The sequence below is a fragment of the Dicentrarchus labrax genome, unplaced genomic scaffold, assembly GCF_905237075.1.
Source record: "Dicentrarchus labrax unplaced genomic scaffold, dlabrax2021, whole genome shotgun sequence".
NCBI lineage: Eukaryota > Metazoa > Chordata > Actinopteri > Moronidae > Dicentrarchus > Dicentrarchus labrax.
Genome location: NW_026136710.1, coordinates 2,770,449 through 2,786,505, shown reverse-complemented (window position 1 = coordinate 2,786,505; position 16,057 = coordinate 2,770,449). Strand labels below are relative to the sequence as shown.

Sequence of the window (16,057 nt, the reverse complement as noted above, 5' to 3'; positions counted from 1 at the left end):
CACCCCTTGAAATCAAGAAGGCCTTGAGACCCCCTGTGAGGCTGCAAAAAAAAAACAAGACATATTTTAGTCAGTTAAAACTTCCTTGAAAGAACTTCTCCAATAAATAGTTGCTTTCATTATTGACTAATCCTGTTTAGTGTACCAAAAGTCAGAAAATAGTGAAAATGAACCTCGCAATTGACATTTTTAAATTGGTTTGCTTCTTTTGTTGGACACACACAAAGATGATAAATAAACAATCACATATGACCAAAAAAAGCAGAAAATTATCACAATTGAGAAGCTGGAAGTTGATAATATTTTGCATTTGTGCTTAAAGAATTGCTTTATGATAAACTGATTATCATAATAGATTGAGATCGATCATTTTAACTCTACTCCACTTAAATGAAACTCATGAAGATTGTGATTTAAACACTGTATAACAAACAGATAACTAGATAAATGAAAACCTGAAAAAGAGAAAGATATCTAAAAGAGTCTTTGTGGTGTTTAACTTTAATTTTGACCTCAGAATTTCGACCCCTGTACACTTAAGGGTTTCATCAGTTCACTGTTCCTCTCAGTGTTACCCAGCAGCATGGAAACCATCTACAGTTGACAATTAAAAATAATCACACCACCATCTGTCAATGGCTCACTTAATTAAAACTGCCATGAACTAAACAGCGAGTGGAGAAGTTGTTCAGGTCTCAGAAGTTAAGAAATGAATCTTTATTTTCATGGCTGATGAGCCAAACTGGAGAAGCTTGATGCGCGTGGAAACTTCTCCATTTGTTCTGCACTCTAACCTCTGGAAGAAATCCTTCAAGTTGTGCTGGACTGAATACTAACTAGCTGTTAATTAGCTCGCTGCAGCCGACAAATATGACAGTTGCCTTTGTCTACTTGTGTCTGAAGTCGAGGACCCATTGTTTCAAGAGTTACCACAAATATTGAGCGGGAAATCCGCCACCGTCGTACAGTTGTGAAGTGGACCGGAGAGTTTGACGAGCATAGCAACAGTAACACAGGTTAACAACTAAAGTGTGTTTTTCTAAGATATAGGGAGAAAAGAGAGAGATAGGTTCCCAGTGATGAAGAGGTATCTGGATCAGGGTTAGAATTCGCTCACTCTCTCTTGTGGAAAGTGTACACGTTAGGCTATTATTTATTTATCTCCAGTCCAACATTAGTTATTTTAGAGACCCCCCCCCCCCACACACACACACACAAAGCTCAGATTATAACTCAAACCCTGTTTCTCAGGGACGGTGCATATTAATAAACACTGCTGTAAATATGCCAGAATTAGCCAAAAGGCTTGTAGGAGCTATCTGTACTCCGTGGTCAGGTGTAGACAGTACATATACAGTACCGATAATGTATGTATGTGTACTAAACTTACTAATTTACTTTTATAAAGAAAATCATCTGTTAATCATTCTCTTGTGATAAATGTAGCAACTTCTGATCAATCCATATCAATTTCAGGCCTAAATTAAAAACTTCTGGTTAGTCACGCCCATTTTGTGTTTAAGGACCACCTACTTCTGGTTTAAGTCCCGCCCACTCAGGAAACTAATACAGATCATTTAGTTAGTTGACAGGTTATATTGTTCTTTAAATGCAGTTTTTTCTCTAAGGAGATGAATTAAGTTAAAATAATTCACCTAATAAAACTCTTTCCGTATCTAATCTACCTAATCTAGTGTTAGTTTAAAGTGGTGCAAACCTGCACAGAGTAGATGTTGTCCTCTGCATTAGTTTTCATGTGACATGTGTGACTCTGTCAAACTTTGTTTTTGTTTTTCTCTCCTAAACTTTTCTTTATTTGAAGCAAATCATCAGTGCAGTTTATGAGTTTTCTTGCCTCCTGCTCAAAGCCGTTGGGTGATGCATTTGCAAGTTTTAGGAATCCCTCTAGTCTGCATATTTTAAATGTGTATCTAAGTGTGTGTGTGTGTGTGTGAGCAAGAGAGAGAGAGAGAGAGAGAGAGAGAGAGAAAGAGAGAGACAAAGAGAGGAATAGAGAGAGATAATTAAGGCCTTGGTGTAAGGCTCTGGTGAAAGGACAAATTTGGAAACACCAGATCAGGGAGGGAGGCAGCGTTTCAACGTTAAAGCTACAGAGAACAAAACTCATCGAGCACATTTTACACAAAGTTTCAGCGGCTGTGACAGACGCGAATGAGAAGAACAGAAGCCTCATCTGACTGTCTGCGTCTCTGTCTGTCTGACTTTCCTCCTCTTTCTCTCTCTCTCTTTGTCTCTCTGAGGAATTCAAGCCGTTACCGCCGAGCAGAAAAGAAAAGTGCACGCAGCAGTTTGGTGTCCCATTTGCCAGAAACTACAGTATCATCTCATGCAAATGAGGCCGCTGCAGTTTCGGTGTCATACTGTGCAGAATTCTGCCTGCAATGAGTTGTTTTTCACGACTTATGTAACAGAAACCAAAAGCACATTTCCATTTTGTCTTTCTAAACTTATTTTTATTTCTATAACGCTGCAGGCAAAAAGCCTTTTTTTCTCATTTGGTCAGTCTTTAAATGGCTCTCTCTCAGTGACACAGTTCAATATATGGAATAATCAGTATAGCTTGAACAATAAAGGATTTCTGAGGCAAATATATTAATTATTGAGGGTTTAAATAATCTGATAGCGTTTACATGGTTATGTTTAAAGCATGTGAAGAGCTTATCCTGGTTTCAGAGCCCTGAATAAGACCTTATCCCTGTTTCTGCTACCTGAGGTACTCCGATAGAAACCTGACATTGTGGCACGTAAACACCTGATCCTGGTTTGTGAGATGTAGAGAAATCAACACACAACTGCTCACAGATGATCAGAAACACAGATACCGTTGGGATTATGTAAAGTAATAGCAAATAAAATAAACATGTTTTTCATTATTTTGATGAAAAACAGTGTAGGACTCAGTGTAAGAGCTTTTTTAAAGATCCAGTGTGTAACATTAACATCTATTGGCAGAAATGTAATACATCTTACAATGATCATGTTAACTGTAGGGCTGCAGAATATGGTAAAAAGAAATCATATTGTGATTATTTTGACAGATATTAATGACTTCGATATGGTTCACGATTAGTGGGAATGATCATTTTTGCACAGCAATTTTCATTTTCATTGAAAAAGACTTAAAATCCTGATGATGTGACATTTGTCGCGGTCTGTACCAAACAAACATGTTTTCTTACATCTGGAGAACGGGGGAGTCTGTGCAGCTCTACAGTACTTCATTATAATGCTGTTTGTCACACATTTTACCTTTTTAATAAAAAATAAATTCAGCTTCTACAATTTGCATATTGGACTTGGCCATATTGTTATTTTGATAATATTTGGATGAATTATCCAGCCTGGCTGTTAATACATAGATCAGTGGTTCCCAACCTACGTGCCTTAAAATCAAGAAGTCCTCACGACTCCCTGTAAAGCCCTGGCGACCCCTAGAGGGGATCCCAACCCTCAGGTTGGGAACCACTGACTTAGATTACAAATGGGACTGCAACTAACTTTCTATTGCCTGTTAAATTGTCTTTTAAGTAAATTAAAACAGTGACAATATGCCCCCCACAGCTTCCCACAGTGTAAGTTGACGTATTCAGATGTCTTGTTTTGTCCGACCAACAGTCAAAGAACCAAAGATATTCAGAAAAACAGCAATCAATTAAAATAGTTTTTTGTTGATTCACTAATTAAAAGATTAACCAATGCTTTCTCTCCTTGTCCTCCCCCTCTTCTGCTCCTCAGTTCTCTCTGTTTGGTTCTCGCTCCACCAGCAGAACCACTAACCCTCCCTCTTCCTCCTCCTCCTCTTCCTCTCCTGTGATCCCTTCAGCCCCGCCGGTGAAAAGGGCGGACCGACAGTCCGGCTCCAGCCCGCCCGGCCTGAGCAAAACCGAATTCCTGGACCGCGTTCGTCAGAGTAACCAGGCCTGCCAGCAGGGGGAGTACACGCTGGCTGTGCGTCTCTACAGCGAGGCCCTGACCGCCGACCCCCAAAACTGCATCCTGTACAGTAACCGCTCCGCAGCCTATCTCAGACTGGGTCAGTACAGCACCGCTCTGGACGACGCAATCAAAGCACGTGTCATCAACCCCAAATGGCCCAAGGTAAGAGGTTTGACCTTCGGTGACCCGCCGCCGCTCAATCACACTCTCCAAATGAGAGCGTGATGAAGATACCACGGCTGAGAGTGGGGAATGGCTTTTATGTTTCCAAGGAGTGGATGTATCCATTAAGTGGATGGTTAGATGGATGTATGGATGAGCTCTTCACTCGCCTGCCTCTCAGAATCCTCTCAGTAATCCTAGGTTTCCGTATGTATGGAGCGGCAGGAAGAGCAGCTAATTATGAACCCTTACAATCAATACGCAGCCCTCTTTGGAAACTCAGCCGTGATGTCTTCCTCCAGTTTGTCAGGAGTTCACATTCAGATCAACACTTTAAAGTATCTTAGATCTGTAGTTCTCAAACTTTCTTCAATACTATGCCCTCTTTCAGCTTTTTGGTGGAAGAATAGCCGATATAACGAGATACAATACAGCGCTGTGCCATCAGTGTGTGATTTATTAAACATGTAAAAGCACAATGCTTTGGGAGGGTTGCAGCCTGTTAAGATAAATCCCATTAAAACATATTCTTCCTGTTACTGATGGTATCTTTTTGGCCCTGTTTTTGGTTCCTTTTTCACTTCTTTCTCTGTGTTTTTCGCTGTATTGCTGCTACATTTCAACCACAAATCAGGTAGCCATTTACAACTGGCTACCTGCTCGTCATTGTGTTTGTTCTTCTTTTTCAGAGATTTTAGTGTGTGACAGTTAAGGATTACATTTAAAACAAGAATATCAAATATAAAATGTGTTTTTTCAAACCTACATTTAGGTTTTTGAGAAACAGTCTTAGATCACCTGTTTCTGGATATAATCTTTGTTTCTCCCCTGTGGTTGGCCGAGTTAGTGCCTGACAGACTTTAACTGGCTGCTCAGACAAAAAGTGAGTCCTTATTTCCCCTCTTTCCTTCTCCAGACCCTGTCAGACAGCTTGTTTTGCTGTAGTTTTGATTGTTACCGGTGTACGGCAGCTGAACACAAGCCTGCTATTTAGACGCCGCAGTCCACATGTTGTGCTTTTATAGCGTAATCTTAAGCTTGTGCTGAGCGGTCTTTCTTTGTTTGACAAGTGTATTTGAAAGGCACAGTACACACATATAACTCAGCGTAATGAGATAGTCCTGTAAATATGCCAGCGTTAGGAGATCCAGTGCGATGATGATGAAGAGCTGAACAAGGAGCCAGACAGTGTATGGTGCTGCTGATGCATCAGTGCTTTCTCTAACTGTGAACTTCAGATGTAGGGTCGGACAATATAAACACAGACTGGGAGACCATAGACATTCCTCAGTTAGTTACATTATTATTTCTGGTTGTTTTATGGTGACGAACATCACCTCTTCTTTCTTTGTCGCTGTCAGTGTTGGGCAATAACTCATTACAGTAATAATATTACTTTCCCCAGTAACTAGTAGTGTGATATTACAGTTAACCCCCCCACACTGTGTTACAACCTCCCTTTTGTTGTCTCTCTCCTCCTGATTTTAAATCCAGTCACATCTTTGGAATCATTTTTGTAATCATGGAACTATTTTGGAGAGAAGATGGAAACATTCAGCAGCTGGAAATATTCACATTACTTTGATTTTAACAAAGAAAAGTGGATTTTAATCACCGTAAGTCTGAATTTTGGGGAGAAAGGACACAATTACCAATATTGTGGGGAGTAGAAGAAAGGTAATACAGCTAGTAGTGTAATGTTTGAGTAATTTTCACCTCGCGCTCAGTGGTTCTTCGCTCTTGTGCCGCTGTGTTAGCCGACAGCAAACTATATTAAATTACATAACATGATTTTAGATTTTATCGTCATTGCCTGTGAAGTTGTGACGTTGAATGCTTTCATAGTTTTAATTTCCGGCGGTACGTGGCGGGTCCACTGATGTGTGAGAGTCTTATTAAAATGTGCAGTGTTTCACATTTCCAGCACATTTACCAGAGGAACGAACGGCTTGAAACTGCATCAAGTGGCACTTGAAGTGGCTCTTTACGTCCACCGACACAGTGGATTGAAGTGAAGGATGGCGAGGGCACAGGGAGTCTTTTAAAGCCATTCAGATGGGGGGGGAAGTAGGCAGGCAGGAGACTGGGTTTGCCAGGCTACCTCTGTCTGGACAGCTGGGGCCGGGCCAGCTCGCGTCCACTTCCTTTCTCTGTGAGAGAGAATGGACGGAAGTGGTGTTTGGGTGTGTACATGCGAGTGTGTGTGTGTGTGTGTGTGTGTGTGTGTGTGTGTGTGTGTGTGTGTGTGTGTGTGTGTGTGTGTGTGTGTGTGTGTGTGTGTGTGTGAGCGAGAGAGCTTTGCACGGCTGTTATTTTGTTTTTCAAACCCCGGCTAGGCCTTGGCCTGAGTTTGGCACTTAAAGACAATAACAGAAGCAGCATTCCTTTGTGTGTGTGTGTGTGTGTGTGTGTGTGTGTGTGTGTGTGTGTGTGTGTGTGTGTGTGTGTGTGTGTGTGTGTGTGGTTTGTATAGCGGCGGTGTCATAGCGGTGGGCTTGCTGCTGCATTCACCGTGGGTCAAAGGCAAGGTCAAGACTAATGAACTACCAATAAGAGAGAGTCTTTCTGAGAGGGACGTTTACTTCTGCTTGAATTCTCTCTTTCTGCGCTCCTCGCCCGCTCAGCTTTCCTTTTCTTCTTTTCTGTTTGCCTCCCACAGTTTGTCCCATTGCTGCCCCCCGTTGCCTTTTCTGTTGGCACAACAGGCTCAAACACACACTCACTGTATCACAAACACACACACACAAACACACAGAAAAAGGCGAGACTCGGTCATGGGAACAGAGGGGTGTAACTGGTCAAAAAGTCGCATGTGTTTGTGTGCTTATCTGGATAACGACGCAGTACAGAATAACAAAACTTCTTTGCATTTTAATGTTGTTTTCTTCAGCTTTATCTTTTTTTGTTGGTGCCGTCAGTGCAAAGCTCTGAGAAGCCCTTTTGTTTCTTTGTGATTCAAATGAAGTCACATCACAGAAGTAAAACTGCTGCAGGAGCGAAAGCCTTTCTTTTGACTCATTTGAGGGTTTTTCTCCTACAGACTCGACTATTTTGTGTATGAATGTTTGCTGTCATCCGCACACTCGCTCTGTGTGTTTTTTGTGAAGTTGTTTGGTGCTTTCAAAGAGCCTTTTTCCCCGCATACAGGTGCATTTATTCAGATCCTTAAGCTCATAGCAGTCTGGGAAACTTCTGCTTTTCCACATTGACTGCTTGTACTTTTTGGTCTCGCAAATAAAGACGTCTGTTTGTCCCAGAAAGGAGGAAGGAGGCACTGTGGTAGACGTATGGCTGCACCGCTGATGTGTTTCAGGATAAGGAGGCTTGGAGTGCACTCATGTCATCCGAGATGAGGATTCTGGTGAGAAATAGTTTTTTGATAATACACCATCAGACAGACATTTGGGGGTTTGGTAACCAAAAGTTAGACAAAACAAGATGGCGCTTTGTGTCTCATCAGATGATCTCTTACTGAGCAGTTTGCAGAGTTCTTGTATTCTAGATGTTTAAATTTCCATTTTTTAAAAAGAATTTTAAAGGCGCTGTATGTAAGAATTGACCATTTGTCATTTCATACTGCAAATAAATCGGGGGCAGCATTTCACGATAAAGTTCAGGTCGCAAGAAACAAGGAAACGCACAGTCCCTTCCATAAAATTCTTACATAAAGTTACACTAGTTATATTACCTTTCTCCTGCTCCCCACAAAATTGGTAATTGTGCCCCTCCCCCCCAAAATTCAGACTTACGACGATTAAAATCCAGTTTTGTTTGTTAAAATCAAAAAGTAATGTGAATGTTTCCATCTTCGAAGCTAATTTTCTCTACGATTACAAAAAATAATCAAAAAATGTGATTGGATTGTTGGATTTTAAATCAGTATGGGGTGACAACAAGAGTAATGGATTAACTCATTATTTTCTGGCGGGGTCACAGTAATATCATGTATATTATAGTAATTAGGAGAAAGTAGTATTAATGCTGTAATATGACAGTTTTCACTGCAACTACTTTCTACAGACGAAATAGCATCTATGATTATCCAGAGATGAGATAATGGTGTTTAATTAGTCAAAGCTGTGAGCAACACGCACAAAATCTTCATTCACCCTCATTACATTGGAGTAGGAGAGGAGATGAACATGTCAAAAGCGGGGGAAATAAAACCAAAACTGTCTGTAGTGATAAACACCTTCAGAAATAAGTGAGAAAATATACTTTTTTTTGGAATTTGGTGGACCGACCCTTTAATCATGTGGGTGTAAGTAAGGTTCCTGAAAACTGTTCCTAAATGTTGTGCTCTGGAAGTCGTAGCTGGAATCAGTGCAGATCATCAGTAAGCGTTCAACTCTTTGCTCTTTGCTCTGAAGTGGAGGCCAACCAGATGGCAGCCAGCTACGCCTGTTTACGCAGGAGGCCGCGGTGCCGCTCAGGCTTCCCCTGTCATTAAGAAACTACTCTCCAACCGCACGCTGCAAAAATATTACCGACATACGTGCAGAGAAAGCAGAGAGTCCCGTTTCCTTAAGCAGGACTTGGGACCTAAAATGAGCCTGTTTAGGAAGGTTCCCCACATGACAGAGTTTAGTAGTATGTTATAATCTGATCTAACCCGAGGAGAAGATTCAGTTTCTGATGTTTTGGTTCCTCCCTGGTCGGACAAATTTACGGTCCCATGACTGTGTTGATGTGACGGTAATGTTCTCTGCTGTGTTATGCTATATCCGAATTGTGTCATGGAGAACTCAGTCTGGGTCAGTAGGGTAATCCAGGACTTACTGCAGACCATGTGAGGAGAGTGGATGAGTCAGTCTCCAACAGGGAAATACTTCACCTCTTGTGCTCCACTGAAATGACTTTCTGTACCCATTTTCTGTCTGTATTCACCTCTTTCACATTCCCATCCACAGAAACTGAAATGACACAGTTGAACAAATTGAATCTTTTTGGGGGTTTTGGACTGTTTGTCAGACAAAACAAGTGACTTGAAAAGAGTTAATGTGAGGTGCAGGAAAAGATCTTCAGGACACAAATGTATTCTTTTGCTTAAATATTAATGAATGACTTTAAAAGTCACAAGAGAAAGGGGAACATACATTTAAAGACCCCCTCCAGACATGTATGAATAATCTGTTTGCAAAAAATAAACGCGTCTGATATGTTTTCTTATAAAAGAAGTATAATTTCCACATAAAATGATTAATCATTAAATACTCCAGAATCTATGGATATGCAAATTTAGTTCATTTCTTCAGTTTCCTGCTGGATACAAGATGTCTCCTACTTCACTGTAAAGTCCATTCTCAGTGTTTGTGCACTGATGGCTTTCTACATCACACAAATCAGGCTCATAGGCCCCGCCCCTTAAAATCTGATTCTCAATGAGCTCAGAGAAACTTTCCACTTTCAGCAGATGAATGTGAAAGCATCCTTCTAGATTCAAACTCTGCATATACTATACTATATATTGACTTGACTTGATATACATCATTCAAACAGCACACTGTAGGAACAAGAAGAAACCCTGGTTTTTGACTGGAGGGGGGCTTTAAGTTGTCCCAGTTGAGTGCCTGGCCCCGCATCAGTCATATTATATATAGATATATTACCTGGCTACCCCTTGTCAAAATAAATAAATAACATAAAGCTGCTATCTCATATTTATGAGGAAAAAACACATTCAATTTCCTTCTTTTGAAATCACAACCTCAAATTCATAGCAATTATTGAACCTCAGTTTATTATTTATTTACCACTGGAAACCACATATATACTTAACATCCTGTATAATTGTGTGTTTGCCTGTAGACACGTTTCAGCTTACCTGCTGTGCACTAACTGAAGGCCTCTCTAGGCTATTCAGCAATTAGTTGGAATGAAAGTTGAGTTTAAATTTGTTTTCAGAAATGTGAAATCAGAAATTCCTCAACAAAATAGATGTTTCTGCTTCTGTCCTTTACGGCCTTGTTTTTGACTCATGTTCAGTCTTTCTTGGAGAATACTGATAATAGAAATAAAAACACACATTAAATTCTGTTTTTTAATTAAAAAGTGTTTAGGTGTAGAGGTGTTTTTACAGCCCTGGGTAGTGTCTGCAGGTATAATAAGATGGTACAGCAGTGGCCTCTGTGAAGTAATCCCTTGTTTTTCTCTGTTCTGTTTTTTAAAGTGTGATGGATGATAATACTTGATAGCTCTTCTCCTCTGCAGTTTGGCAGCTGGACCGTACAAACAGAAACCTTAAAAATAAAGTGGACAAAAGTAGGATTTTGAAACACGAGGGGGGGTCATTCCCCCCTTATCCCCAGTGGAAGTTACTTCCCTTTGGTTGGAATCAGTTAATCAGAGGTGGATCAATTGAACGCTGCCTCTGTTTTCACTGAGCTGATTTCCACTCATGTATCCACACCAGTGTGCACTTTACTTTTCTTGCATTGCACCCTATAATTAGCTCCAAATTACACACTTGCTTCCAGGAAACTTAAACTTGTGATGTGATGAAACATTACATTTTTCACAGCAGCCACTAGAGAGCAGCACTGACGTGCCGGGGAAGCTTGATCACAACCTCATGGAGCTCAAACACAACTTTTGCTTTGTTACAGCCTGTCAGCAGCCCTCTCAGTCATGACCCACATCACATGATGCTTTGCAGCTCACAAACATGCACAATCCATGTAATCCAACCCTGGCTAATAGGCTACCCACTGCTTCAGAGATAGTGTTGGCTTTAATAGCTGCTCTGTCACCTTGTGGAAGTGTTAATGCCCGCCTGTCATTCTTTAAGTGGCTTGGTTTAAATAATCGCACTACCTTTTCTACTTCTCTCCTACACCTTATCGCTCCCATTAGCAGCAGCGGCAGGCCAAATGAAGCTACTTCTCAGGTTCCCATCTGTAAGTGAATGTGTTTGTAAAATAAAAAAAAAGTGCACATCAGCAGCAAATAACCTGCTGCTCGCTCCGTCTCACACACCCACATTCACAGTACCTCTCGCCCGCACAGTGTAATGAGTTTTGATTTTGCCTAGAAGAAGAAGAGTGGGCCTAATTGTCTGGTATTAATCGAGAGATATGCTCCCACTCCTCTGCTCGCAGTGTTGGTTTATACGCTGCTGTAAGACATCTGCTCAGACACAGGCACACTCTGCTGTCTCAGCAACCATCCTGAACTACTGGAGTCTTTTTTACCCGTTCTTTATCCTCGCTCTGCGTTCATCTCTCACAGTCGGGTGCCTCGGCTGTCTGTGCAAAGAGAATTGCAGAGGAGGGAGAAAGATAACAGCAGTGGGAGATAATGAAAGAGTGACTCGGTTGGACTTGAACATGGCGTGGCGAGACTGCTATCAAAGTGTGAATGAGTGCAAATGAATGTCACAGGATAAGGATTTAGGTCTCAGCTTTTTTTTTTCCTACAGTAAATCCAGTATAAGCAACAACTGGCCATAGCATAAGCAGCTCACAGTTGAATTTAAAGCGTCGTGGGTGTTATTTTGGGGCCAAAAAACACAATCAGACAGCTTTGAAAACCAATTTATTATGCAGTTTCAAGTTCCTGATACAATTTGATCTACTTACTGTTGTTGACATCACCTTAGTTGCACAGTTTTCCTGTGCGATGAGGGATTACTACCAATGTTTCCGGTGTACTCTCTTTTGCTTTTACCTGCAAATAAAGTGTTTTAGAGATGATCTGGATTAACTGTTGGTCTGACTATACATCCTTCTTGCCTTATTGGACTTTTGTTGAAACAATTTTATATATTTCAGCAATTATTTGAGTTGATTGCCAAGCTAGTGTGAGGCCATATTTAGAAACAGCAGCACTTTTGAGTTATAAATGCATCATTCTCACAGTAACAATGTTAAAGGCACACACAGTTTTTGTTTGCATTCAGTTTTACACATCATGTGTATCCTGGAGGCCTAACAAACGTGGAATGGATTTCCTTTTACATAAAACATTTGCAAAGTTGATTTTACCTTTAAAAAAAGATTTCAGAAACAAACAGCGGTCTCATGGGTTAATGTTCTGTGTTTGTTTGAGCCATCCATCCACTTCACCACCTCCATGTGCAGACTAGAGCTACAGCGTCATATTTTAAAGAGCAGGGCCACTGACCAAGCAAAAGTAATTGACATGTGAAGTTCAGAGTAAGAACGTGTTGCTCCATCGTTCTACTAGAGATCAAAAACTCCACAGGATATCTTTAAAATCCGGATGTTTCACAAGTAAAATCTTATCTTAATGTTTCATTTAGCTTGTTACACAAAGTACAGCTGAGGTTGATGGGAATGTCATTATTTTTGCAGGAGTCTGGTCATTAATCAGAGTATTGGACTAATTATAATTTCTACTGTAGATGAAAGTTCAGCTGATTACTGAAGATGTGATGATTCATCATTCATTCAGATTTAATGGCAATCCAACCAACAGCTGAATTACCCCGGCTCAACTCTGAACTCATGGTGGAGAGGAGGAAAAGTCAACGGATCACCAAAATAATTAGAATTCCTCCTCTGGGTGCTATGAAGCTCTGTACAAAACTTTCCATCCATCATATAGATTTAGAGATGTTTCATTGGATGAGTGAAAAGGAGATCAATAAAGTTATTTCACAATACAACATTCAGCACTTTCTGTCCTTAGACCCTCGATTTGGGTAAAAAAAAAAACTCCCCAAAAAGTGTATAGAACAAACCAATAAAATCATATTTTATACACATTTTGATGACACAGTCTCTGATACATACAATAAATGTGATGAATGTGGATCCAGGAGGACGCTCAAACAACTTCAGGTGTCGCTGAGTGAGACATACGACCTCCTCTCCACCATCTGGAAGAGTACAGGCCACAGAATGGATCGTCAAAACAAATCACAATATCTACAGATTGTAAAACATAAATGAAGAGAAGGATCCAGGAGGACGTTGAGCAACTTCAAGCCACTGAATAGTTGTTGATATTTCAGCCTGGACCGACTGACTTTGCCCCGAAAAAATAGCCGCCTCAGAGTAATAGAACTGAAAAGAAAAACTGAAAGAGGAGAGATGAACAGCAGGAAGGATGACTCACTAATAATGGGGTGTGTGTTGCTATTTTCAGACGGAGGTTGAGGTTAATGAACAATCACATATTTGGGACTCCTGTGATGTCTGTGGAGGCGGGCGGGGTTTGGGTTTGAGCTTCAAAGAGAGCACTTTTTGGGTATGAGATAGGAGTATGTGTGTAATACAAGCAGGGTTCACATCCGGCCTTGTGGCCTCCTTTTTGTGAGGTACACTTAAAATAATTAAACAGCAGCATAAATCAGATCAGTCAGCCAATCTTGGTAGTCATTAACTGGACTCTTCATCTCATCTTGATGCTGTAAAAACATCCAGATTGTAATAAAGATCTCATCCTGGAAGACTCCAGAGGAGGAGAAGTGATCATTCAGACTGATTAGGAGGTCATCAGCAGTAATTAATAAGTAAGTTTCAAATTCTATTAACTCTCTTTTTTTCACTAGGAAGTGGTGTAAGTCTGGTATTAGCATCAGTGGACATCACTGTGTAGCAACCATGACGCATGTAACGCACTGCGAGTTCATTGGCTGCACAGTTTCGACTCCTCTGTAGCAGGAAACAATGGCGGCTCCCCTGCTCACACAGGATCTGATATTCCAGTAAAATATTCCAGTAAAATCTGTTTGTGAACAGATTTGAGGAGCGAAAGAGTCAACGCAGTAACAGAATCTGGATCCATATCTGATCAGCACTGTTTGACAGTTTGATCTGAGTTTGGTGCGTTGAGCTGGACGGACTCACTGAGAATGAGCTGTCAATCACAAGGTAGCCCCGCCCCTAAAGCATACCCTGCTTTATGGTCTGTTTTACTCTAAATGGGACCATCAGTTACTAAATGAACATCATGCTGTATGGAAGAAGACTGAAACTAGAGACTGAGACCAGAAACTCATCAGGAAACTGTTTACTGAGATAATAAATCAACTGAGAAGTCGACTCATTTCTCCATAAGACTGAATGGTAATGGAGCTGCCCCCTGCTGGCCGATACAGAGAATGCAGGTTTAAGAAACTTCCGTATTGGCTTCACTTCACCGACCTGGAAGCTTTTCACCATCTTAGTTTAGTGTGTTAGCATTCGGTTTTTTAGTTGCTCGAGTTAACTTTTCCCTTCCAATCGTGAGAGGCCCCGTCTACAGCCAGTATTTGTTCCATATCCAGATCCATTAATCACTTATAGGAAAGAGGACGTTAGTACAGAGAGTTTTTTTCTGGATGGAGGAGTCACCATCACGTCATTACAGTAATTTTGCCCCGTGCTTCATGTTCCACAACAACTACAACGAGAGAAATCTACCGTGAAAACTTCAGTCTGCTCCCGTATCAGTGTGGATGCCCTCTTCAGGTTCGCCCTGTTATTAACTGACTTGTTGCAGTCGCTCGTGTCACACAGAAAACGAGTGGTGCTGCCCGTCGCCATGGCAACAATGGATCAAATTATGGATTATCTTTTCTTTTGTGGAATTGTTCTGAGGGTTTATAAGCTCAGATGCCGGTGTGTGTGTGTGTGTGTGTGTGTGTGGTTGATTTGTTTTATGACAGAGCATGAGGGTCTGAGGAGAGGAAAATCACATGAAACATGAAATTCAAAATTGTGGATTGTGAGCTTATTGCTTCCCGAGGGAGGATGTTCGTATTTTTAAGAGTAACAAAATCTAGTTGGCTTTTATAGAGTTTGAAGGTGGGAGGATTTTTTTTTGTTATCTGTTCTTTGTTCCTGTTTCCTCTTTTTATTTCAATGACATCCTCAGTGTAGGAACAGCAGACCCTCTGGGATAATGTACCAAACATACAGCTTTCTGTCTGTGTCTCTGTTTTAATCCGTCAGTTTGGCAGACGGCTTTAAAATACTACAATACCCATGAGCCTCAGCAGAAGTCTGTCAGGGGCACAAGTCAGAACGATAGAAAAATTCACAGAAATGTGAAACACAGAACCGTCAGTCAGACAACTCACATTTGAAATGTTTATTGCAGCAGTGCATCTATCCTCCGACCCTATCGCTCCCCGCAGATCTGTGTACGTAGAGATGTACAACGGTATGGGGGAACTCTCTGTGCTGATTGGCTTCTGGCCAATTTCTGATGTAGGACACCTACTAACTTGTTCCAGTGAAACTTTCTGTTTACTGTTATAAGTTAATGCGCTGGAATAAATTGATTGAAAACTAAATCTGAATATCTCATAAATATATCTCATAACACTGAGTGTAGTCCTTCAGTGCCTCGATATTGATTTGTATTCAATGATGTGACTGATTTTTAACTGTCAGATTATATTTGATGACTGTACACAGTGTTATTGACTTTAAATAATGCTAGTGCATGTTAGCTTTATGTCTTGTAGTGGAGTCCAAGCGCTCCGTGAGCGGAGGGAACTAGAAACATCTCCCGTTGCCAAGTTGTATCTGTGGCTCGTCCTATTTACTGGAGTAGTGAACAATGTTTCCATTGCATTAGAGCCTTGATGGTAATGATTCTTCCAGGTATTAGGGTTATGGTTTTTAAATAACTTGCACAAATTTTGACTGAAAAATGCAAGAAAATATGAAATGATCTTTTTTGTGGCCAAGGTATAAACTGAGGCTCCACGTCATCCATTAAGTCCTGATACACACATTTCTATTAATACTTTGGACTTTTCTTATCTTTGATTTTTAGTAAAATATTGGATAATTTGAGTCAAAAGACATTTGAGACATGACAATGAGGCTAAACTGGACAAGATACCGCTTGAATCCTTAACAGATTATATTTGATAAGCTTATAATATGTTTCTACAGTCACTACAGTTGTCAAATAAATTGTAGAAAAGTACAATATTTGCCTCTGAACTGTCGTGGAGTTAATTAGTTAGTAGCACAAAATG

General features: G+C 40.7%; 1 protein-coding gene across 2 annotated transcripts in view; it reads left to right on the top strand.

Moving 5' to 3' along the window:
• Positions 1 to 16,057, top strand: part of ttc28 (tetratricopeptide repeat domain 28) — a 125,970-nt gene that overhangs the window by 6,690 nt on the left and 103,223 nt on the right. For both annotated transcript variants that reach the window (XM_051411787.1, XM_051411786.1), the window contains exon 2: positions 3,757 to 4,119. In XM_051411787.1, coding sequence (XP_051267747.1) covers positions 3,757 to 4,119 — 363 coding nt within the window. The remainder of the gene's footprint in view (positions 1 to 3,756; positions 4,120 to 16,057) is intronic.